The sequence below is a fragment of the Ovis aries genome, chromosome 17 (assembly GCF_016772045.2).
Source record: "Ovis aries strain OAR_USU_Benz2616 breed Rambouillet chromosome 17, ARS-UI_Ramb_v3.0, whole genome shotgun sequence".
NCBI lineage: Eukaryota > Metazoa > Chordata > Mammalia > Artiodactyla > Bovidae > Ovis > Ovis aries.
The window spans coordinates 73,132,148-73,153,748 of record NC_056070.1 but is presented as its reverse complement, the minus strand read 5'-3'; the positions used below and the strand labels follow the sequence as shown (position 1 = coordinate 73,153,748).

At 64.4% G+C, this 21,601-nt stretch overlaps 1 protein-coding gene across 4 annotated transcripts; it reads right to left on the bottom strand.

Annotated features, from left to right (window-relative positions):
• Nucleotides 1-25: 25 nt before the first annotated feature.
• PRODH (proline dehydrogenase 1) lies at nucleotides 26-21,350 on the bottom strand. 4 transcript variants are annotated; one of them, XM_042234920.2, is made up of 14 exons: nucleotides 17,786-21,350; nucleotides 13,322-13,530; nucleotides 9,441-9,475; nucleotides 9,008-9,157; nucleotides 7,668-7,732; nucleotides 7,293-7,409; nucleotides 6,830-6,909; nucleotides 6,319-6,400; nucleotides 5,846-5,938; nucleotides 5,132-5,278; nucleotides 4,466-4,641; nucleotides 4,180-4,278; nucleotides 823-911; nucleotides 26-454 (listed from the first exon to the last, which is right to left on the bottom strand). In XM_042234920.2, exons 2-14 carry the CDS (start codon nucleotides 13,477-13,479, stop codon nucleotides 267-269), a joined length of 1,479 nt encoding a protein of 492 aa, XP_042090854.1. In that variant the 5' UTR covers nucleotides 13,480-13,530; nucleotides 17,786-21,350; the 3' UTR covers nucleotides 26-266. The 4 variants fall into 4 exon arrangements, with proteins under 4 accessions (XP_042090854.1, XP_027812744.2, XP_042090852.1 ...); XM_027956943.3 differs by lacking the exon at nucleotides 17,786-21,350 and adding an exon at nucleotides 17,013-17,292; XM_042234918.2 differs by lacking the exons at nucleotides 9,008-9,157; nucleotides 17,786-21,350 and adding an exon at nucleotides 17,013-17,292.
• Between the last annotated feature and the right edge of the window lie 251 nt (nucleotides 21,351-21,601).

Below are 21,601 nucleotides of genomic sequence, written 5' to 3'. Positions count from 1 at the left end.
CCCTCCGCCGCAAGTGAGGGCTTGATGCTGTAGAAAAGTGGTTTATTGACAGGCCAGCTTCCGCAGCCAGCCACTGCAAGGTCGTGGGGGTGGGTAGGGCAGTTCCTGATGGCTCCCAGCTCTGCTGGCACGTGTGGGCCTCAGCCCTCCTGAGCAGAGCAGGGCCCTGCAGGCTCTCCCAGCTCAGGGTGTAAAAGGTGATTGGTGTGCGGCTGGGACTGGCCAGAGCCCTGAGAGGTCGCCGCCCGGGTGTGGGTGTAGGTGTCCTAGGCAGGCTGGTGGAAGAGGCTGCCGGTGCAGAGCCTCCGCTTGAGCTCCTGCCACAGCAGCTGCCGCTCCCGCTGAGCCCCCTTCATGACCCCGCTGTTCTCTAGGGCGCGGCGGGACAGGTAGGGCAGCACCTCCATCACGGGCCCGTAAGGGACATACTTGTACACAGGGAAGCCTGCCTGGCCTGCACACAGGGGCAGGAGAGGTGAGGCCCCGCCCTGCCCCTCGAGATACAGCTCCGCCCTGAGGCCTGCCCCACCCCCAGGGAGGCCCAGTTCCGCCCCTACACCCCAGCCCTGCACCCGGGAGGCCCAGCTCCAGCCCCGCCTCTGGAGAGACCCAGCTCTGCCCTCCTTCCACCCACCGTGCTACAGCCCTGCTCCCAGGGAGACCCAGCTCCGCCCCCAAACCCCAATCCTGCACCCTGGAGGCCCAGCCCCACCCCCAAAGAGGCCCCAGCTCTGCCCCGGTGCTACAGCCCCGTCCCCAGGGGCCCAGCTCTGCCCCCGCTCCCCAGCCCTGCACCAGCCCCACCCCGGGGAGGCCCCTCACCCAGCGGGAAGCTGATCTGGTCACACATGCCCAGAAGCTGTCCAAAGTACACCTGGCGGTCGGCAGGGTGCAGGCCCAGCTCCTCCATCCTGTAAATGGGCAGGGAGCGGGCTGAGCCCCTCACCCCAAGAACCGTAGGGTGAGGGCACAGCCTCTGTCCTGCCTACTGCAGGCCTCCGCCCAGCTGCTCCTGCTGCGGGCCAAGGCCACCAAGTGTCCCCTGCCCCAGCCAGCCTCCCCTCCTGCTGTGCTTGCCCCCAGCTGCCCAGAGAGGCAGACTCACCCAGCAGCGGGCCCTCCCACCAACCCCTCCTCAAGCCCTCAGTACCAATGTTGTTCCCAGCCCCACAACCTGCCACCAGCCCCTCACCCTCCCCTCACTGGCTGCCCTGTGCACACTGCAGTCACTAGCCACTGGTGGCCACCGAGCCTCTGAAGGATGGGTGGTCTGAGTCGAGATGCACTGCACACGTCAAACACACATGGGCCTCTGAAGACGGTGTGCAAACAGAATGCGGAGTATCTCACTGCGGTTTTGGGTATGTGGGGTTAATTGAAATGTGTCTAATTCAACTTCTGTTTTCTAAGGTGACTGCAAAGTGTTTGGGATCAATGCCCGTGGCTCACATTTCTCCTAGTGCCACACACACACTAAGCTGGAGGCCCCAGGTTCGGTCCACACCCTCCCTACTCTCACTTCCACTCGTAGGATCTTTAAAAAATCCCCAGGGTTCGGAATACTTATGCACTGGTGATGCTCACCCTTTACCTCTGGCTCCTGACCAGGCAGATCCGCAGCCACCACCCTCCCTCCACCTGGGTCCTCACACCCACCCAGGCTGGGCCCGTCACGGGACCCCCATCCCGTCCCTGGAGCCCACCACCCTTCTCGCTGTCTCCAGGCCCCACTCCAGGCTCCCAGAGCACTCAGTGCGCCTCGCTCTGGACATCCACACAAGGGGCGTCCCACAGACTCTTCTCTCCCTCGCCCGGGGCTGGGCTCCGAGGTCGAGCCCCAGTCTGGGAACAGGCAAGTGGCGTCGTGTGAAATCTGCCCCTCCCCACCCCCTGCGGCGGCTCCTTCCATGCCAGCCCACACCCACGGCCATGTGACTGCAGCTGCCCCAGCACAGGAGAGGCTCTCCATCCACCTGGCAACACCTGAGCTGGGCCTGACTCATTCTGGCCCACAGAACCACAGCAGACATGACGCGGGCAAGGGCCTGCTCTCTCCAGGTCTTCTGCAAGCCTGAAGCCACCTTGGAGAAGCCTGAGCTAGCCTGCTGGACACCCGACCTGGGGGCCCGTGCCCTTCGCTGCCCTGGCCACAGATGAAGCCGTTCAGGGCCGACAGGACCCCAGCTGATGCAGGACAGCCCCAGACCAGGCCCACTCACCCTGCCGGCTCACAAGACACTGTGCACGCCCCCAAGCTGAGGACGGGCTCATGACTCGGCCAAACCTAGCCCAGGCTCTCTGACAGGGTCCCTAACGTGTGGCCCCAGAGACCACAGCGCTTCCCCGGGAAGTCCAGCCCAAGCTCTTCCAGGCCCAGGGCCCCTGGAGCAGGACACAAGACGCCAGCCTGCCTGCAGGGCAGAGGCTCCCCCAGAAGGGCCTGGCCAGGCTGCGGGGCCTGGGACGGCAGGGCACTCGGGGCAGGGAAGCCGTGTCTAGGGCTGCAGGGCTAGGCCAGGGTGGGAGGCCGGCCCAGCTCCCGTGGGGCAGTCTAGAAGCCAGGAGAAAGGAGGCCTTCTGTGGACGGTGACACCTTCAGCAGGCTCGTGGCCCTTGCCTAGTCAGGCTGAGAGGGCCAGCCTGGGACCAAAAGCTGAAGTGCAAAAGGGCAGCCACAGGCGGTTGAGACTGTGATGGGGACCGGAGGAGGTGGGCGCCAGCAGGGCCTCTGTGAGCACCGTCAGGGGCGGGGGGGGGGGGTGGCCCTGGGCACAGAGGGACCAGCCTCGATCAAGGCTCCAGCACAAAACTGCATTTTAAGCCTAAGCAAAAACCAGCTTTTAAAATTGCAACTCAATCCAGTGTTCCTTCCAAAGTCAAGGAAGCCAGAACTCATCTCCCTTGGGCACAGAAGGGTGCCCCCGGCCACCCCACATCCAAGGACGGGGCAGGGTGTCCAAGGAGGCCCCAGGGAGTAAGGGAAGAAGGTGGAAGAGCCCACCCAGCCAGGATGCCAGTCAGAGCCCCCCACCCCACCCCAAGGAAACACCTGACCGCCCCCCCACAGGACTCCAGAGGCTGCTCTGGCCGCCCCAAGGCCTCCACGCTCCTGTTCCCAGCCAGGTGGCTGCAAGGGCAGGCATCAGAAACCGTGGCTCTGAGCTGCAGATTCAGGCTGCGTAAACGCAGCCTTTGGCAGGAGAAGGCCAAGCAGGATATTGCTGAACCACTCAGGACAACCAGTCACCCCAGGCAGCACCAACAAGTGCCCCGGGCACACTCCGGCACCTCCAGTACCCAGGCCCTGGCTAGGGGTGCCCGCTGTGGGAGAGGGGCCCGCCTTGCTCCTGGGGAAGGCGCAGGCCAGCGAGGCCACCACGCACCCAGCTTCCTGTGGGGTGGGGGGAGGAGCCAGAACCCCTGGTGGGGTCCACGTTCGGTCAAGATATGAGATAAGAGAACATAGGGTGGGGACTCGCCCGTGGTTAGGACACGGCACCTCTACTGCCGGGTGGACAGCTGTGACCCCTGTTAGGGAACTAAGGCGCTTCCCCGATGGCTTAGCAGGTAGAGAGCCCACCTGCAGCGCAGGAGACACAGGAGGCCAGGGTCAACCCCTGGGTCGGGAAGGCCTCTGGGAGAGGAGATGGCCACCTGCTCCAGTATCCTTGCCTGGAGAGTCCCACGGACAGCGGGGCCTGGCGGCCCACAGTCCATGGGGGTCACAAGAGGCGGACACGACTTAGCAGCTGAGCACTGCACTGGGGAACTAAGATCCCACAAGTCACAAATCAATGCCAAAAAGAATAAAAAGGAATGTATTTCACCTCATTCCTATCTGTGACTTACAAGGCTGCCCCATGGGGACACAGACCACGTTAAATCCCAAGCGCAGTTTAAAGTGCTGCGAAGCTGCCTATAAACGAGGCAACGCGTCTCAGGCCGCCGACGTTTCACGCTGTGTGAATCGCCTGATGATACTTACTTTGAATCAGAACCTGAGGAAGTCGGGTATTAACGCTAAAAGCCAAAGGAACTGCAGGCAGCCTTTCTGCTACTGCAGCGAGATGCCCAGCTGGACCAGGGGGTCCGGGGGCCACAGATGTCCCCCGAAACCCCGCCTGCCTCACGGTTCCAGCACAGCCCAGGGCACGGGGTGGGGCGGGGGGCAGGACCCACCTGCGCAGTGTGAAGCGCACGGTGCCCTCATTGTGCGAGGCCACCATCACCGCGGCCCTGGCGTTGTGCTTCAGCTCCTCCAGGACATAGTCCAGGCACCTGGGGGGGGAAACGTGAGCCAGGCCCGCACAGCCCCCTGGGGGCAGAGGCCGCAGGCCGCCTGGGGTTCCGGGACCACGGGGAAGAGCAAGTGTCCCACTCAGCTGGGGTCGTGCGTCCAACAGCACGGAGGCCAGCGCCCCGAGACGCCCGGAGCCCTGCCCCCTGGGAGCCGGGCGCCGCCCACCTGTGGTACACAGCGCTGGTGGCCTCATACGTGGGGTTGATGGGGTCCTCGTAGCCCACCTCCAGCGCCCGGGCGCGCTCCTGGGCCATGTACGCACCGCGCACCAGCTTTGCCCCGAAACACCAGCCCTCCCGGCGAGCCAGCTCCACATCCAGGGTGACGTTGTCATAGGCATCCTGCGGGCCGCGCCAGAGGTCAAGGACAACCGGGATGGGCCCCCCTCCAGCCTGTGTCCCCCAGCAGAGCCCCCCTGGGGCCTGGGTGCCCCCAGCGTGTAGCCAGCAGCTGCGGCCACTTGGCGGGGGCTCTGCAAGCTGTCAGCACCTGCCGGGACCCCACCACCCACGTGCCCTGTCCCCAAAGCCCCGACGCCAACCTCCGGCCCCTCCAAACACCCAGCTGGGCCCCGAGCGGCCAGCCAGGGTTTGCACCAGGGTCCCTGAAGCACACACACAAGTCTGGGCGGGGCCCCAGAGCCTGCGTCAACACTCAGAGAGAACCAAGCTGCAAAGGGCCGGAGAAAACGGCCACCCAAACCCTGCAAAGGGCCGGAGAAGACGGCCACTCAAAACCTGGGGATTGGGGCCCTTTCAGTGGACTCAGAAAGCTGCTCCGCCCGTGCTCCTGCGGCCCCTCATCCCCAGCGCGGGGCGGGCGGGCGCACACCCTGAGGTAGCACTGGAACGTGTTGAAGACGAGCGGCCTCTCCACGTTGAACCTGCGCTGCGTCTCCAGCGTCAGGCGGCTGATGGCCGGCTGGAAGTAAGTCTGCTCCGCATCCACCATCAGCCGCACGCCCACCTGGCTGGCTTTCTGAGGGACGCAGGGGAGGGGATCTGTGTGGGCACAGGTGAACAGGCGCCCCCCGGCCCCAGAGCGTCCCGGGCGCCCCGCCCTGACCCCAGGGCATCCCGGGCGCCCCCCCCACCCCCAACCCCAGCGCGTCCCGGGCACCCCCCCCCCGACCCCAGCGCATCCCGGGCGCCCCCCCCCGACCCCAGCGCGTCCCGGGCGCCCCCCCTCCCCGACCCCAGCACGTCCGGGCGCCCCCCGACCCCAGCACGTCCCGGGCGGCCCCTCCTTCCCAGCAAGTCCCGGGCGCCCCCCGACCCCAGCGCGTCCCGGGCGCCCCGCCCCGACCCCAACGCGTCCCGGGCGCCCCCCCCACCCCCAACCCCAGCGCGTCCCGGGCGCCCCCCCCCCGACCCCAGCGCGTCCCGGGCACCCCCCCCGACCCCAGCGCGTCCCGGGCGCCCCCCCTCCCCGACCCCAGGGCGTCCCGGGCGCCCCCCGACCCCAGCGCGTCCCGGGCGCCCCCCCCCGACCCCAGCGCGTCCCGGGCGCCCCCCTCCCCGACCCCAGCGCGTCCCGGACGCCCACCTTGGCCAGCACGCCCATCCTCTGCAGCATGCGTGTCATCTGCCGCTCCTCCTCCTCTGTGAACTGCGACAGCACGGGCTCCAGCCGTCCCGTCTGCGGGTCAGGGCCATCCGGTCACGGCGGGCTCCATGCCTCGGCCCCTAGGCCAGCACAGCCCGCTCCCACGGGCGCCCTCTACAGAGCCTCCCGACGTCCCGGGCCTGGTGCCCAGGCCCCTCTCCCCACCATGCCATGTCCACTGCCCAGGGTGAAGGCCACTGCCCCGCCCAGGGGCCCCCAGCCACCAGGGCCCAGGACCATGCTGCCCCCGGGACACCAGCTCCCGTGCTGGCCCGGCCTGCACCCAAGGAGTCTGGCCCCACACAAGGTGACCCCCACGCCTCCCCGAGGAAGCCCCGGCTCTGTGCGTGGGGCCCCCCACGATGACCCTGTGGGAACCGTGAGGCGGGGACCAGCTGGCTGGGGCACATCACCTGCATGTTGGGGACCACCAGGTGCCTGGAGAGCTCGGTCCTGCTGTCGATGAGGCTGCACCAGTCCAGCAGGTCCAGCGTGCTGCGAGAAGAGGCGCCAGCAGCAGGCAGCAGCCTGACCACAGCTGCCCGTGCCCACCACACGCCCAGGCCCCTCACCAGCACCCCCCTTGCAGGAGTGCCCCCAGACCAAGCCCCACGGGGCCTGCCTTGAAGCACAGATACAAACGGAAACAGCGCATCCTCCGTTTACGAGACAGAAGTGAGACGCAGACCCTTCGGAGGACCTCAGCTGCCCTCATCCTCCGCCCGCCTGCCAGGCAGGTCCGGGACAGTGGGGTGCAGCACCCCCACTCAAGAACCCAAACAATTCCCTGGGAAGCTCTGGGGTTCGGGGGTCCCACAACCTAGCGGAGAGTTAGCAGGATCGGGAGAGGCCATTGAGGCTCACCCAGAACCCTGACTGGACGCAGGCGGCCACCCCCCGGGACCTCAGTGGGGCTCTGCCTACCCAGACTCGCCCAGCGTCTCTGCGGTGAACCAGTCCTCGATCTCCGCCCGGGACGCGATGCCCATCTTGACCACACTTTCCTGCAGAAGCAGGGGCGGGGGGGGCGGGAGGTGTCGGTCCCTCCCCGCCCCCCTCCCAGCCCTTGTCACAAGCACCTCCTGCCCTGCCTGCTGGCCTGCGATGCCAGGCTGAGCTCCTCACACCAGCACGAGACCCAGCTATCTTCTGCCTTGGGTCTCCACTCCACAGACGGCCTCTCCCTGCCACCCACCACCCCCCAAGGCTCCCCACATGCCTGCCCACCCCCTGCAGGGCCCCCCACTCCCACCCAGTGGCTGCCTGCCGAGTCTCTCCCCGCTGCACACAGGCCCTGGAGAAGCGGCAGGATTCAGACACGGCCAGGCCTCCTGGGCAGGGTTCCTCACGGCCCACCTGTCCACAGCCACCAGGGAGGGGCACCCACCTGCAGTGCAGCCACCTCAAGCTTCGTGTCCACAGCGGCCAGCCCAGCCTTGCCCTGCTCAGCAGCCACGTGGTGGAAGAAGCGTCTCCACTTGGTCAGCACGTCCGAGAACTGCAGCTGCGGATGCCAGCCCTGAGCTTCCACCCGGGGGCCTGTGAGCCCCGCCCAGGACCCCCTGCAGCCCAAGCCCCCAAGCCCATCTGTGCACCCGGCTCCCGGCCGGAGCCCCCCGAGCCCGCCCAAGTGCACCCAGAGCCCAGGCCACCGGTATGTGAGTGAGGGCACCTTCGCTTAACTCTCGTAGTGCCCCGCATTCATACCAACCCTCTGTGGGTGCAGGGCGGGGGGGGGGGCGCCGGGGGTTCTGACATTCACCAGAAACTGCGGTCTCCCCAAAGCCGTGAGCTTAATGGCTGAGAAGCCGTCCTCGCTGGCTCCGCCTGTGAGAAGCCACAGGAAGGGCCATCAGGGCCTTGGGGGCTAGGGGGACCCTGAGCCCAGAATGTGTGCCGCTCCAGTCAGGGCATGGTCTCAGCAACATGGAGGAGGCTGCAGGCAGCGGGCAGGGCCACATCTTCCATGGGTTACGCACGACACCCAGCCCCAAGACCCCCAGAAAGAGAATGGTCTCACTCGAATGATCCACCCAGTGAGACGGTCGGTGGTACCTGTCCTCCCAGGAGAACACCTGTCTGCCCTCGCCCCCAGGCCCGGGCAGGCCACCCAGCCCTAGGAATCTGCTCTGGTGGCTACCTGGCAATTTCAGGCTGCGGTGGCAGCGGCAGGAGGGGAGGGCCCTTCGAGGATCCAGACACCTGGGCCGGGTGACCAGCCAGGGGAGAAACACCAACCCCGCGTGGCCCATGAGTGCCCTGTGCACAGCTGCCCCTGAGGCCCCTGCAGGCAGGCAGGCCACACAGAGGGCTTGGAGCTGGCCACGTACGTGCGGTCAGGAAGGTGGGGGGCCAGGGAGCGGGGGAGGCCTGCCCACGCTCGCCCACGTGGTTCCTCTCCAGGGGCCTCAGCACCCAGGGCCGCCCAGAGGGCGCACGGAGCACAGACTCGCACTCAGAGCTCCGGCGGGAGGCGGACGGTGCTCCGCCACCTCCGTCCCTCTTGTCTGGCTGCTGGAAGCCCATGATCACACCTCCGCTCGTCGGTCCCCAGGCCAGAACCACGGAGACGCCCTGAGCCCTGGACACCAGGCAGCCTCTGTCTGTGCGACCAGTCAGGCGCCCGATGCTGACCCCAGCGGGCTGCCTCTGGGTGGTCCTCACTCCTGTCCCTGGAATGTTCACAAAGTGTCGGGGCCCTAACTGGAGAGCTGCTGGGGACCCACTGGGCTTCTGAGACTGAAGCACACCGAGGCCTGCATGTCTTCCGGTTGAGCTCGCCTCGTGAGGGGGTGGTCATGCCCAGGGGCCACGCCGGGCAGCATCTCCATCCGGGAGGGCGCGGCCGCAGCCCCTGGGACGGTGCTGCCCTCGGCAAAGCCAAGCAACGTGTGACGAGATCCAAGTCCCCCAGCAGGTCCGCATCTGGGCACCTGGGGCCAGCCAGGCTTCTCAGGAAGCAACGGGCTGGACTGGGTGTGTGAGCCCAGACCGCCTCCCAACCTTGGCCACCAAGATGCGGACCGAAGCCTGGGTGAGCGCTGCAGCCCCCGCCTCGAGCTCGCCCTCGTGTCCCTGAAGCAGGGGCCGGCCTGGCCTCACCTGAGGCCTCGATGCAGCGCAGGAAGGTCTCCATGTGGCTGTCACACTTAGCCTCACTGGCACAGAAGTAGGTGCGGGCACGGGTGACCCCGTCCCTGCGGTCCCCGGAGGCCCGGTGCGCCTGGAACTGGTTCTCCCTCTTACTGACACCTGGGGGCGGGGCGGCAGCCTGAGTCCCCCCTCCACGGCCCTGCACACGGCCCCCGCTGGAGCTGCACCCGCTCTGCCTCCAAAGCAGCCCAAGCCTGCTCCCTGACTCAGCCCGGGTCACACCCAGGTAGGGAAGGCAGAGCCCAGGCCCCCAGAAAGGCCAGGAGGGCGTGTGGGGCACCTGGGGACACGGGCTGGAGCTGCAGTAGCAGCCCTGGGCCCCAAGCCAAGAGGTGTGTGCAAGGGGAGAAGGCTCACTCCTGACTGGCTCCCCTTGACTCACCGCGGCCGTCGCGCTCCAAGGCCGAGGAACAGAACCTGCAGGAGAAAGGGGGCGGGGAGGGTCAGGCCCCCACTGCAGAGGGCGGGCAGCGGGGGCAGGCAGGGGGACACTGAGCCGGACACTGACGAGGGGGGCAGCTCGCCTGCCAGGTGGGAGCGCCCTGCCCTGCCCAGCCCACCCTCCAGGGTCACCTCCTCTGAGCCTGGCAGACAGGGCCCAGCTGACAAGCCCTGCACCCCACAGCCTCCCCCCAGGGAGCCCCTCCTTACAGCGGGTGAGGGGCAAGCAAAGCAACACACAGCCCAAGGCCTGGGTGGGTCCTTCCTGAGAGGAAAAGGCAGGGCCCCAACCCGAGACAGGGTGGCCGCCAGCTTCCGCCCCCCTGCCCTCCCCTCACGGCCACCCACCTCACCCACGCGCCGCAGGGTTACTTTCGAACCCACAGTCCGAAGGTGTGATTCCAGCGTCCACCCTCCCTTGGCTGCCCCGACCATCACACCTGAACACCCAGGTCCTCCCGAGGGCAGGGCCCTAGGCCAGCCTGGAGGAGGCACCGCAGCTGCAGCCTGGCGGGGTGGAGGGACACCTCGGCCCCCATCCACACCCAGGCTGTGGGGGCTCGAGCCTGCTCCGTCAGCACACAGCCCAGAGTCCACCTCTCAGGCAACCACCCGCCACAGAAGGGACACCATCGCTCAGAGGCCCCCAGGGCCGGGGCCGGTGACAGTCCCAGGTAGCGGCCAGCCACCTGCCCTCCAAGCCCCAGCCAGGCTCCAAAACCACAGGAAGCAACCATCCACACAGCCGCGGTGTGGGGCCAGGGCCCAGCCTGAGCAGAGAGCACTGGGGGGACAGGGCTGTGGTTCTCCTCTGGCCTCCTGATCCTCAGCCCCCTGGAAGGAGACAGTTTCAGCAGGGACGAGCAGGCCTGCGAGAGGGCGGGGCCTCTGGGAGACAAAAGGGGCAGCTGACAGGCTGGGGTGGGGGGGTGTCATCTCAGCACGGGGAGAAGGGGGAGCACACTCTGGGCACACACACGCAGCCACATGTGCACACATGCACACGTGTTCAGACAACACACAGACATGCGGACACACGTGCACACATACGTGTGCAGACACACGTGCAGGCGTGCGCACACGCATGCACAGCCCGGGATGTGCAGAAGGGAGCGAAAGAGCGTCAGGAAGGGCGGGCCCAGGAGGGAAGGGCAGGAATGGCAGGAAGCCCGGGCCGCGCCCCCTGCCGTCTCTAAGCTCAGCTCTCCGCCAGGAGATTTGCTGGCTGGACGCCCTTTAGGAGAAAATTAAAGGTGAGGGCGTGGGGGTGGCACAGTGGTAAAGAACCCGCCTGCCAGTGCAGAACACTCCGGAGACACAGGTTCAATCCCTGGGTGGGGAAGATCCCCTGGAGGAGGAAACAGCAACCCACTCCAGTCTTCTTGCCTGGAGAATCTCATGGACAGAGGAGCCTGGCGGGCTGCAGTCCTCGGGGTTGCAAAGAGTCGAACACGACCGCACCACTGAGCGTGCACACACACGTAAGAGGTGAGGAGGGGCCATGCTGGCTGCCCCCACACTGAAGGAGGAAGCAGAGCACCCTCTATCTTGAAAGCAGGGCCCCAATCTGGGCCGGACTGCGGACTTTGAACTATATGCCCAGCATCTATGGAAACGACGTACCAACTGGATAACAGGCCCCTGGAAGGAAGAGCCCCAGGACTCTCCATGCCTAAAAGAATACCCTAACTATCTGTGTAACCAAATAGAATCATACATTCTATGATGCTTATTGGGATATAACCACAAGCCTATTGATAACTCTCCACTGTTAACTACCTGGGCTTAAGGCATATGAATCACAGGTTAACTTTGATTGTGTCTTTCTTCTTCCTTTGTTCAGACTAGTTTCAGGAAACCTTATACACTTAGGGTGTATAAGCTTTTCACAAAGACTGGTCGGGGTCCTTGGCTAAGAGGAGATTCTGCCTTGGGCCCACCGGTGTAATAAGCTGCACTCCACTATCTGCCTTGTCCTTCTGAGTGAGTTTGTTTCCCAGAACGCATGGCTACAACACCAGCTCTGCCCTGATTAAATGTGGGAGGCAGGAGAGAAGCACGGAAGAGCTTGGCAGCCCCAGGCCCTGGCTCCAGGCAGCACCCAAGACCCCGCACACAATCCCAACCACGCCCTTCACCCTGGGGACCCAGGCCAGGCCTGGCACAGCCAGGACAGACACGTCTGCTGCCCGCACTGTCCCGGCTGCCGTCACAGCCCATCATCGGGAGGAAACCTCCCCCTGCTCCCCCGCCCCGTGGTGCTTAGCCTGCTGGGGCTGCCCTGGAGGGCTCCTCTCCTGGAGTGAGGACCCTGGCCTCCGCCTTCTAACAGCTGTTCTGGGAACCACCATCCCACCGTGCCTGGATGGCCACTCTGCCTCCCACTTCCCACCCAGGCTCCTCCTCCCAGTGGCAGGGGCGTCAGCATCTTTCCTGGGGCAGGGTCTAGGGGCCTGTGATCACTCCGTTCCCCACCCCCGCGGGAGCTCGATGGCTGGATGTTGGATCAGCGCCCGTGAGCCCGGTTCTGCACCCTCAGCCCAGCCCCACCGAACACACGGGGTGGCCAGGCAACTGCAGACAGGCCACCCTCTGAGGACAGAGAGGGACCGCAGCTAACGGCCCAGAGGCCAGCCAGCAGGGCTCTGGCAGGACCAGCGGCCCAGGGTCACGGGCTCCATGCCTGCGGCCAGCCCCGCCTCCCAACGCTCCCCTGCAGGGCGAATTGCCCGGGGAAAGGAGGCTTTTCATACCAGAGAAAGAACTTCCATTGTGAAACCACCAACCCCCACCCAGACCCAGTGGGACACGGCCCATTAGTTATTCAAAAGGCACCCCAGGCAGCCACCAGCCACCAGGAACGGGGGTGCGGAGCTGGAGAACCCCGCCTTCATGACAGCAAATTGAGAGACAGGGGCTTGGCTCCCCAAGCCAATCAGGCAGCGGCTCCGCTGGGACATTCCGTTCCCAGGGCTGGAGTCTCCTATGACCCGACCCCTCCCTGCCCCTGGCCAGAGAAAACATCAAACCTGAGATGGGGCAGGCGACTCAGCGAGCCTGTTCCCCCCTCACTGGCTCAGGCGCAGCTGCTATCAGGACTCTGCGCGGCCTGGCCTGGAGGGGAGCAGAAACCAGCCCAGCAACCAGGCAGGCATTCTGCAAAGCAAGGGCTGGATCTGCCTGAGTCTCCAATGGGGACCCGTCCTGTGGCCCAGGAGGGAAGTGGGGGGGTGCCCTCCTGCCCCCACACCCCCTGCCCAGAGAACAGACCCTGCAGCCAGTCAGTGACCTCAGCAGAAGCCGCTGGGAGCCGGCGCATTCCATTTCCCTTGGATGGCCCCGGGCAGGCTCCACCCCTGCCAGGAGGACCCCAGCTGCTAATCAGAGGCCAGGCAGAGGGACCGCCCTGGTGGTCAGAACCCTCTGAAGAGATGCTTCACCAGGAAGCCAGAAGACCACCAATGCCAGTGTGATCATCTGTGCCACACCACTTGACTTTGCCAGCCCCCCACCCACAGGGTGACAGCAACCTGTGACCTTCATGCGTCACAAGGCATTACTCTTGCTGTGCTCCAACCATTTAAAACTGTAGCCATGATCCTTAGCCTGCAGACTGTGCAAAGCCAGGAGGATCAGACTGGGGGCCAGGGTTGGCCAGCCACAGCCTCGGGCACACAAGGCCTTGGTGAAGGCTCAGGCCGTCATCCTCAGGGGATGAAGGCCCAACTCCAGGCGGGCCCAGGAGGGCTGCGGAGGTCGGGCGGCCGGAGCGCCCCCAGCAGTCCCGGACGCTCCCACCCGCGGGCGTCACGTGCCCCTTACTCCATCTCCGTGCGCTCGGCCTCCTCAGGCGTCAAGTCCTCCTCCACACCGTAGTCCAGGATGGAGCCCACGCCGAAGGCCTTGTTGCGCTGGATCAGGGGCCGGATGGACTCCTGGTCCTCGCCAGCCACAAACTGCCCGTAGAAGGTCATCTTCATCAGCGTGTTGAACAACCTTTGCCCCAGAAGTTTCCTGGCAAGGCGCAGCAGCTGGAAGGCAAGGGGAGCGGCTGTCTGGGGCCACCTGGGCTCCTGGCCCCCAGCAGGCCTCCCTGCTTCCTCCCTGGTCACACAAAGCCCTGACATGCTCCCTGGGGCCACACTCGGCGCAGGGCCCTAGTTTTACGGCCACACCACCCAGAATGGCTTGCTTTCTGCTCGTAGGCGCCAGCTGTCCCCAACTCCTCGTCGGAGTTGGCCAGTCCCCGGCACTGCTCTGACCCCTCTCCTGCCCTGCAGGCTCACAGGTGACCCCGGAGGCACGTGGCAGCCACCTGACCACCGCTGGGTGGATACAGCGACTGGCAGACCTCTCCGGAAACAGCAGCGGTGGGTGAGTTCACAGCGTTGTCTGTATCCACGCCTCGGCTGGGGATGACGGGGACTGGTGTGACTTCCTCGGAGGCAAGCACCCAGAGTTTCCAATGTTTTGCTCACTGCTTATTCCAAGTCCCTAAAACACTGCCTGGCAAGGGGCTGGCCCTGCAGTGGGTGCTGAACAGATGAACACACAGAACTCCGAGCGGCACGAGCCCCGCTGGAGGCAGCAGGGGCCAGAAGCGAGCCGGGTAACCGCCCCCAAGGGTCCAGGAGGCGACCGCCCACGGGGGGCCAGTGGGGGCTCGGCACAGTCATGCGTCCACCGCAGACCAGCAGCCCAGGCATGCGGGCCCCAGGGGAAGACAGCCACCCAAACCACTCAGCTTTCTCCTCCACCCGCCAGCACCACACCCCAAATTCCTGCCATCTTCATTCAAATGGGCCAAGCAGGTGCCCCCTGCCCAGCGCAGTTCTACGCTGAGCGAAACAGAGGAGGGACTCCCCTCCTAGTGGCAGGGAGACCCGGCAGGTGGGAGGGGCAAGGTCCTTCACAGGGTGCAGAATGGGGGCGAGGGGGTGCCAGACAGGGCGAGAGGAGGGCTCTGCCAGGCAGGGAGGCAACAAGGCGGGACGGGATCAGGATGGGGGGCAGGGGTGGCCACTGGAGGACACACCCACCACCTGTCCGGGAACCCCTGTGCCACCTCCAGCTCCAAGACTGGGACAGTCTATGGCTTCTCAACCCCACTGAATAACAGAACCCCACTTTCTTGTGGGGATCAGGCCTCAAGGGACCATCTCCAGTCCAAACAAAAGCATGGGTCAGTCACAGGCCTTCATCCCCAAACCAGCATCAAACGGCCCATGCCACCCCAAGGCTGATACAGCTGCCCTGCGCCTGGCACTCCGACAGACGCTCAGGGGGCCACATGGCACGCCGAGGGCAAAGGTTTCCAGGCCATCACCTCTTCCCGTTGGCAGCCTCTGCCCAGTGTCTGACTTTATTGCCTCTCATTGTTTTTATAAGGAAGATTGGAAATGGAAAGTGAAAGCGCCAAGCTGGGAGAGGGCAGCCTTCTCCTGCCTCCCAAGAGCCCCGGACAGAAGTCAGGGAGTCTGTGGGCCTGGGCAGCCTCACTGAAGGGCAAGTCAAGTCTCCAACAAATCCAAGTTCAACCCAGAGGCAGACGAGGCAGAATCAGGGACCTGAGAGTCAGCACTCAGCTGTGGGAAATCCCTGACATCACACATGCCGATTTCGAGGACTGTCAGAAACACGGCGTGGATGTGGGCCGGCTGTCTGCTGTTGGGCTGGCAAGCTTGCCCGCCCAGAGACACACGGTCAATGATCTAGGCTGTGCAGGCCACGCAGTCCGTACTAGGCACTCGGCTATCGTGGAGGAGCCCCCGACAACACTCACTGAAGGAGCAGGGGCAGGGCTGATGCTGAGGTGTGGTCCAGGGACCTCCTGGTCCCCTTGTGCCCCTGTGTGGTCAGGGGCAACAACACTGAAGGCCCCCCCCAGGGGCAGACTCTGTAGAAGACTTAGAGATGCCTACAGGCGAGGACGGGTAAGGCCAGTTTTCTCCCCTCCCTGCCCACACCCTTTCCCCCAGGCTCTCCAGCGCTGGCTCACACCCAAGCACAGAGGCTTTCCTCACAGAACACCTGGACGCTCTAAACCATTCGCAAAAAGGCCTCCCTGTGGGCAAGTGCGGGCCCCCACCGGGTCCAGAACCAATGCCACAGCTCAAACGGGCTTCTGCGAGCTGACGCTCCCTGGGGCAGGAGCTGCACAGACCTGCACTGGCTGGGCAGGAGGAATTTCTGCTGCAGGCCAAACCACGAGAAGGACCAGGTCTGGGGAGCAGCCCACAAGCTCCACAGTCTAGTCTCTGCCCTGTTTCCTCCAGCACCAGGCACCAAGGTCCCTGTCCCCAGCAGGACCACCAGCAAGGACGACAGTGGGACAGATCCCTCGGAGGGTGGGCAGGGCACCACCCACAGTGACTGGGCTCCTTAAGCAGGTCCCCAGGTCACAGGCAGAGCACCAGGGGAGAAGCCACCTTGCTCTCCAGGCATCCACAGTGCGGTCAAGGGGCACTGGCCCCAGGCAGACGCCCGAGGGACAGTGGAGCTGGCCTGTCTCTCCTGCCATCGCCCGAAGTGCCTGAGGACTTCAGCCGTGTGGGCTTCTCTGCTGGATCTGAACCTAGCCCTTCCAAAGCCACCCAGCTCTAAGTCTGCCCTCACCACCCACCCGTCGCGGCCTCACCTTCACCTCTGCCCAAGGTGTGGCTAGGTGCTCCTCCTGGGTCCAACCTCCCTAGGCTCTCCCTGGAGCCCAGGTGCCCTCCACACAGCCTCACTGAGAGGTGGATGCCACCCGCATGCAGAGCCTTCAGGACCCTCAGCACCAACTGGACCCTTGCTTTCAACCTGTTCCCAGGGTCACCCTGACCAACAGCGGCTAAGACACTTCTGCTTTTTAATTTCCCAAATCCCTCACACTTTTCAAAGTCATTGTGCTCAAGTTTCGAAAGTCAGATATTTAAGCAGCTTCCCATTCTCTCTCAACACTGTCCGTTCACGATGGTCACGTGGGGGGACCCTAGCTTCCAAGAACTCTGGGGTTCCAGGCTGTGAGCGGCACACGGCCAGGCTACCTTCTCAGCAAAGCGGATGACATTCGATTTCAATCTCAAGTGAGCACTGTGTATTACTGCAGGCACCACACAGCTTAAACTTTAGACTGGTTTTTGTTTTCAGTTGCCATGGTGAAGAATCCGCCTGCAATACCTGACACGTGGGTTGGATCCCTGGGTCGGGAAGATCCCCTAGAGTAGAAAATGGCACCCCACTCCAGGATTCTTGCCTGGGAAATTCCATGGACAGAAGACCCTGGCGGGCTACAGTCCATGGGGTCGCAAAGAATCGGACACGACTGAGCGACTGAACAACCATCCACGACTGATATGTAATAAAATTCATTGCCCGAAAAGCGCGCGCAGGAAACACCGCCCTTCCTAACTTCCTGGCCACGGGCGATGCTCCAGAGTGCCCGCTCTCCACCCTGAAGCCTCGTAACGGCTCCCAGACGGGTGAAGGTCCGCGGGGCCCGGCCGCATCCCCGCCCCGCGGCCCCGCACACCTGCTCGTGACGCGCCAGCAGCGCGGGCGAGGCGCAGAGGCTCAGCACCAGCAGGCTGCGCGCCAGCTCCCAGCTGCGCCGGCTCCGGTACGCCTCCTGCGTGTTGCCGAAGTCCACGGCGGGCACCGGCGGCCGCGCGGTTTCGGCCGGCCGGCACACGGGCTCGGCTCCCGGGCCCGCGGCGGGCTGCTCTCGGGCCGCCGGCGCGGTAGACAGCGGGGCGCGGCGACAGAGGGCGTAAAGCTGCACCCAGGACGCTCGCCGGAGACCCATGGCTGCTGTCCGCCCACGTCGGGGTTGCCTAAATAGGCGCCCCGGCCCCGCCCCCGCCAGGCTCCGCCCCGAGCTCCGCGCCACGCCCCTCCCCGGGGCTCCGCCCCCGCGCCCGGCCCTGAGCGGGCTTTTGCAGGCCCTGCCCACCGAGCCACTCCACGTGCGCCCGAGCCCCGCCTTCTCAGCGAGAGGCTGCGCCGCAGAGAAGACCCCGCGCTCGGCTGACCTCCCTGGCTCCTCCTGCTCTGCTGGAGCCCACCCTGCACACATGCACACGTGCACATCTGGGCTTTGAGACCCCGGGTCTGCGGAGAATCCGGGAAGGCGAGGGTGATGCTGCTTCTCCTCCAGTGTAAAGGCGCTTTGGGAAACCCTCTCACCGACCGGTCCTCTCCCTGGCCTAAGGCTCGAGCGCTGAAGGAGTCTTGCCAACTCCGTTCTCTCCCGCCCTCCCGATCCCACCGCCCACCCAAGGGGCAGGCGTGGACCACCAGGCTCACCTTGGACGCCCTGACCTGTCCAGCACTTGGGGACTGTGTGGCGGTCCTGTGTGTCACAGAATCTTCAGCAGCACCATTCCAGGCTTCTCTGTGCCAGACACCAGCAGCACCCCTCCCCTAGACCTTGCTAATGTCCCCTGGGGCCCCATCATCATGCCCACATTGATGGACACTTCTCCACTTTGTCACGGGCCTCTTCCCCCCTTCCCCCGTTGGAGCTGAAGACAGAAAGGGAGAGACAAAACTTAGCTCCCCTGGGGGGGTCGCCTGGGGGTCCAGGAGCGGAGACTCCACACTCCCAGAGCAGGGGGCCCAAGTCTGATCCCTGGTCAGGGAGCTAGACCCCTCATGCTGCATTTGAGACCCAGTGCAACCAAAGAAAGCGATATTTAAAAAGAAAAGAAAGAAAGAAAGAAACTAAGCTCCCCAAGAGTAGGCCAGCCTTGCAAGCTAGCTGTGGCCAACAGACTGACCCATTTTCCTTTCATGGATAAGCTTCCCTCCTCCCCGAAACCCTCCAGGGACTCCCTGCTGCTATCCGGACAAGGCTGCTGGCTCAGCCGGGGTCACCGGCCCCCAGAGGCCAGGCCCCCCTACTCCCACCTTACCTCTCGCCATGCTGGTCAGCCTGCCAGGCCCTCCTCTGAGCTCCGGGTCATGTGAGGGCTGCCCGCTGCTCTCGGCCACCTGTGCCCGCCGCCCACCCCTGCACCCAGCCCCCTCCCTCTGTCCCCCTCCTCCTCGGGCCCGTTAGCAGGCGCACACATCCCGAGCTGGGCACTGGCTGGACCCCAGCTCCCTCCTCTTGCCCTTGACGCCCAGGCACCTGTGTGCTCCCACAGCTGCCTCTTGATGTGTCCTTATTGAAGGAAGGAGCGTGTCTGATGTGGGAAGTCTGACGCCGGGCTCCAGGCTGGTGACAGGGCTGGGGACTCGTCCTCTGGGCCCCGCCCTGAACCCTGGGTTGCCCTGGAGTGCCCGCTGGTGCCAGTCTCTCCTCGGCTGAACGCACCCAGCTGGTCCAGGCTGTGTTCCCCCAGGAACACCCACACCCAGTTACCAGCAAAGGACCAGACTCCCAGCCCTCTGCGTGTGGCCAGGACAAAGTGCAGCTTGTGTTAGGAGCCCCGGTTGGGGGTTTGTTGGCATCCTGGGGTCCCACAGCTCACCACACTGAGAGTGGAGAAGACTGATCACACACACACTTGGGCAAAACGACAGCACGTGTGAAATGCCAGGTCTGCTCACAAGCTGAACTTCCTGTGCCCCTGTCCTCCAACAGCTCCACCTTTGCTCTGACTCAGGAAATAGAGGGTGGAGTCCAGGGCGAAACACAGCTGACAAGGAGAAGTCCAGCCAAATCACAGATAAGGCAGCACAGACGTGTGGCCATCAGTGCTAGGCCCGGCACCACACCCCAGCCACCCGGGCCAGTCCCCCAGGGCCTGCCTCCCGCACGGGGACTGCGCTGGGTTCGCGGTCCGATGTCACCCCCTGGTTCCCACCTTCCAGCTCTGGTTCCCATCACCCAGCTTAGCTGAGGTGGATCTGAAAGGGTCAGACCCCTGGTATCTCAGCAGTGTGGCCGTACGGTCAGCCCCAGGGAAGGGCCCGTCAGAAAGGCTGAGGGGTCCAGGAGGGAGCAACTGGGTGACGGCTCCAGCGGGAGGCCAGCCCAGCGGCTCAGGATACCCGCCCACCCGTCTCTGCCACTCCGTCCACCCGGCTCTTCCCAGAGCGCACGGCCTCTGGGAACCTCCTGCTCCCTGTTGCTTCCTACCGAAGCCTGGGGAGCGCGCTGTTTCCACTTCTTCGGTGAGCAGGACGTTGACACTCTGTCAAAGTTACTATTTTGCCGGCTGCTTCTTACCCACGTTTCCTGAAATATTGGTCTGCCCAAATCACAGCTCCGTGTCGGAACTCACTCTGATTTATGACAGTTTGCTGCTCTGCTCTGCACCCATTTCTACTGATATATTTGCTGTCTGCACACAGAGGAATTCGTTCACATTTGTTTAATTTGGGGTTTGTCTTCTTCTTATCAGCCTGTGCCAAACAGTGCCAGTATTTGCTCCCCCGGAGTGTAAATTCTGTCCTGGGTATGTCATCCCCTTATCCACTCCCTGCTGGCAGTCACGGATTCTTCCCGAGCTCTCTTTCACTCTGGGATTTGCCATTTTTCTCAGCGACTACAACGCGACTTCGTCCCCTGATGCTGAGACTGTCTGCGCCATCGCAGAGCGCACTGCTGTGTTGCCTGGGCGGCACTCTTCACCCCACGGCCGTTCTGTCCGGTGACCTCCAATCACCCGTGCACACAGGCCCCATCACTTGCTCAGTCCTGTCCGACTCTGTGACCCCATGAACTGCAGCCCGTCTCAGTCCACGGGATTCTCCAGGCCCCCGTACTGGAGTGGGGGCCATTTCCACCTCCAGGGGATCTTCCCGACCCAGGGATCAAACCCTTGTCTCCTGCGTTGGCAGGTAGATTTCTTTACCACTGAGCCACCTGAGAAGCCCTTCAGCATGTGTGAGGAAAGGCATTCAGATTCCCCAACCCTGATTCTTTCTCTGTAAAAACTGTCTTCTACGTGCTGGCAAGCATAGCGATCACAGCCTTCCACCCAGGGAGCTGTGATTGCTGACCAGGTTTATGCAGGAGCAAATGAGACCCAACAGGGAGGGACAACCTGCCTAGGGACCACTGCAGGATTGGAAGGAAGGGTCACCACACCAGACTGGGGGTCTGCAGGCCAGGGAGCCAGGCACGTGGGGCGCCTGCCCTGTCTCAGGCCTTAAAGGAGACCTGCAGCCCCTGGTATCAGCAGGAAGGGCGTGAGAATGGAGCCAGGCTACTAAGCCTATGCATCTGAGGTCGGCGAAGGGCCTGCCTGGGGAGAGGGCCGTAGGCTCAGCTGCAGACGCCTCTAATAGGACAGGGCGGGCATGTCGTGTGGAGAAAGACCAGAATGACATGGCAGGGGAACAGCAGCCAGTGGTGACCCAGTTCAGGCTGCATCCGGGCAAACCTGTGCCGGGAGCTCAGAGACTGCATGGCGAGGCCACAGGCCATGGCTCTGGGCCAGAGAAGGTCTGGGACCTCTTCCGCCAGGAAATGAGAGTTATAGTACCCCCACCCTGCCCCTGCTGTTGGGATCACTGTTAAGATTCAGTGGGTTCTGAGGGTGTTTGGCACAAGCCCTGGGCCCACCAGAAAACCCTGAGCTCTGCTCTCCTAGCTGCGGGTGGCCCCTGGGAGGGCTGGAGAAGCCTCAGAGACCAGGTCTCCCACAGGCCAGGGGGAACACAGGGATCGCAGGGCTTGGTGACGAGCAGGTGGCAGGCGGGGCTCCTGTGTTCAAGGGGATACCCTGCCCCCATCCGTCCCGGGGCCGTGGACCTAGAAGTGCCCCTCATCCAGAGCTTCCTGAGTGATGGTCATTCCCCAGGGGTCGATGGCTGGGCACCAGGGCCTGGATCTTGTGGGCGGCCAGGAGGTCCTGGGCCAAGTCTCAGAGGCAAGGCCATCCAGCGAAGCTGTGACTTCGGTCCCCCTCCCCCAACTGCAGCCCTCCCTGGGTGCCCCCCACACCCCGTGAGTCTGAGCAGGATGTGAGAGACATGCCACCTGGTCCCCTGGGGTTGACCAGAAGCCGGGACTCTTGGTGACACTGGGCCAGCCATGCCCTTTATATCCAGCCCAGTGATGGTAACCCCCAGCCCCGTCCGGCTCCTCCAGGGGGGCTGCTTGGCCTCTCCAGGGACGAGGGTGCCGCCAGCGACAGCTGCTCAGTGGTATCCGCGAGTGCCTGGGCC

What these genes read in the sequence shown, in the direction of transcription:
- PRODH (XM_027956943.3), bottom strand. Translation starts at nt 17,285, where the DNA reads ATGGGTCTCCGGCGAGCGTCCTGGGTGCAGCTTTACGCCCTCTGTCGC. An exon ending in TGCTGGCGCGTCACGAGCAG is followed by an intron (nt 13,531 to 17,012) that starts GTGTGCGGGGCC and finishes CTTGCCTTCCAG; the next exon opens with CTGCTGCGCCTTGCCAGGAA. An exon ending in TTGAGGTGGCTGCACTGCAG is followed by an intron (nt 6,910 to 7,292) that starts GTGGGTGCCCCT and finishes CTGCTTCTGCAG; the next exon opens with GAAAGTGTGGTCAAGATGGG.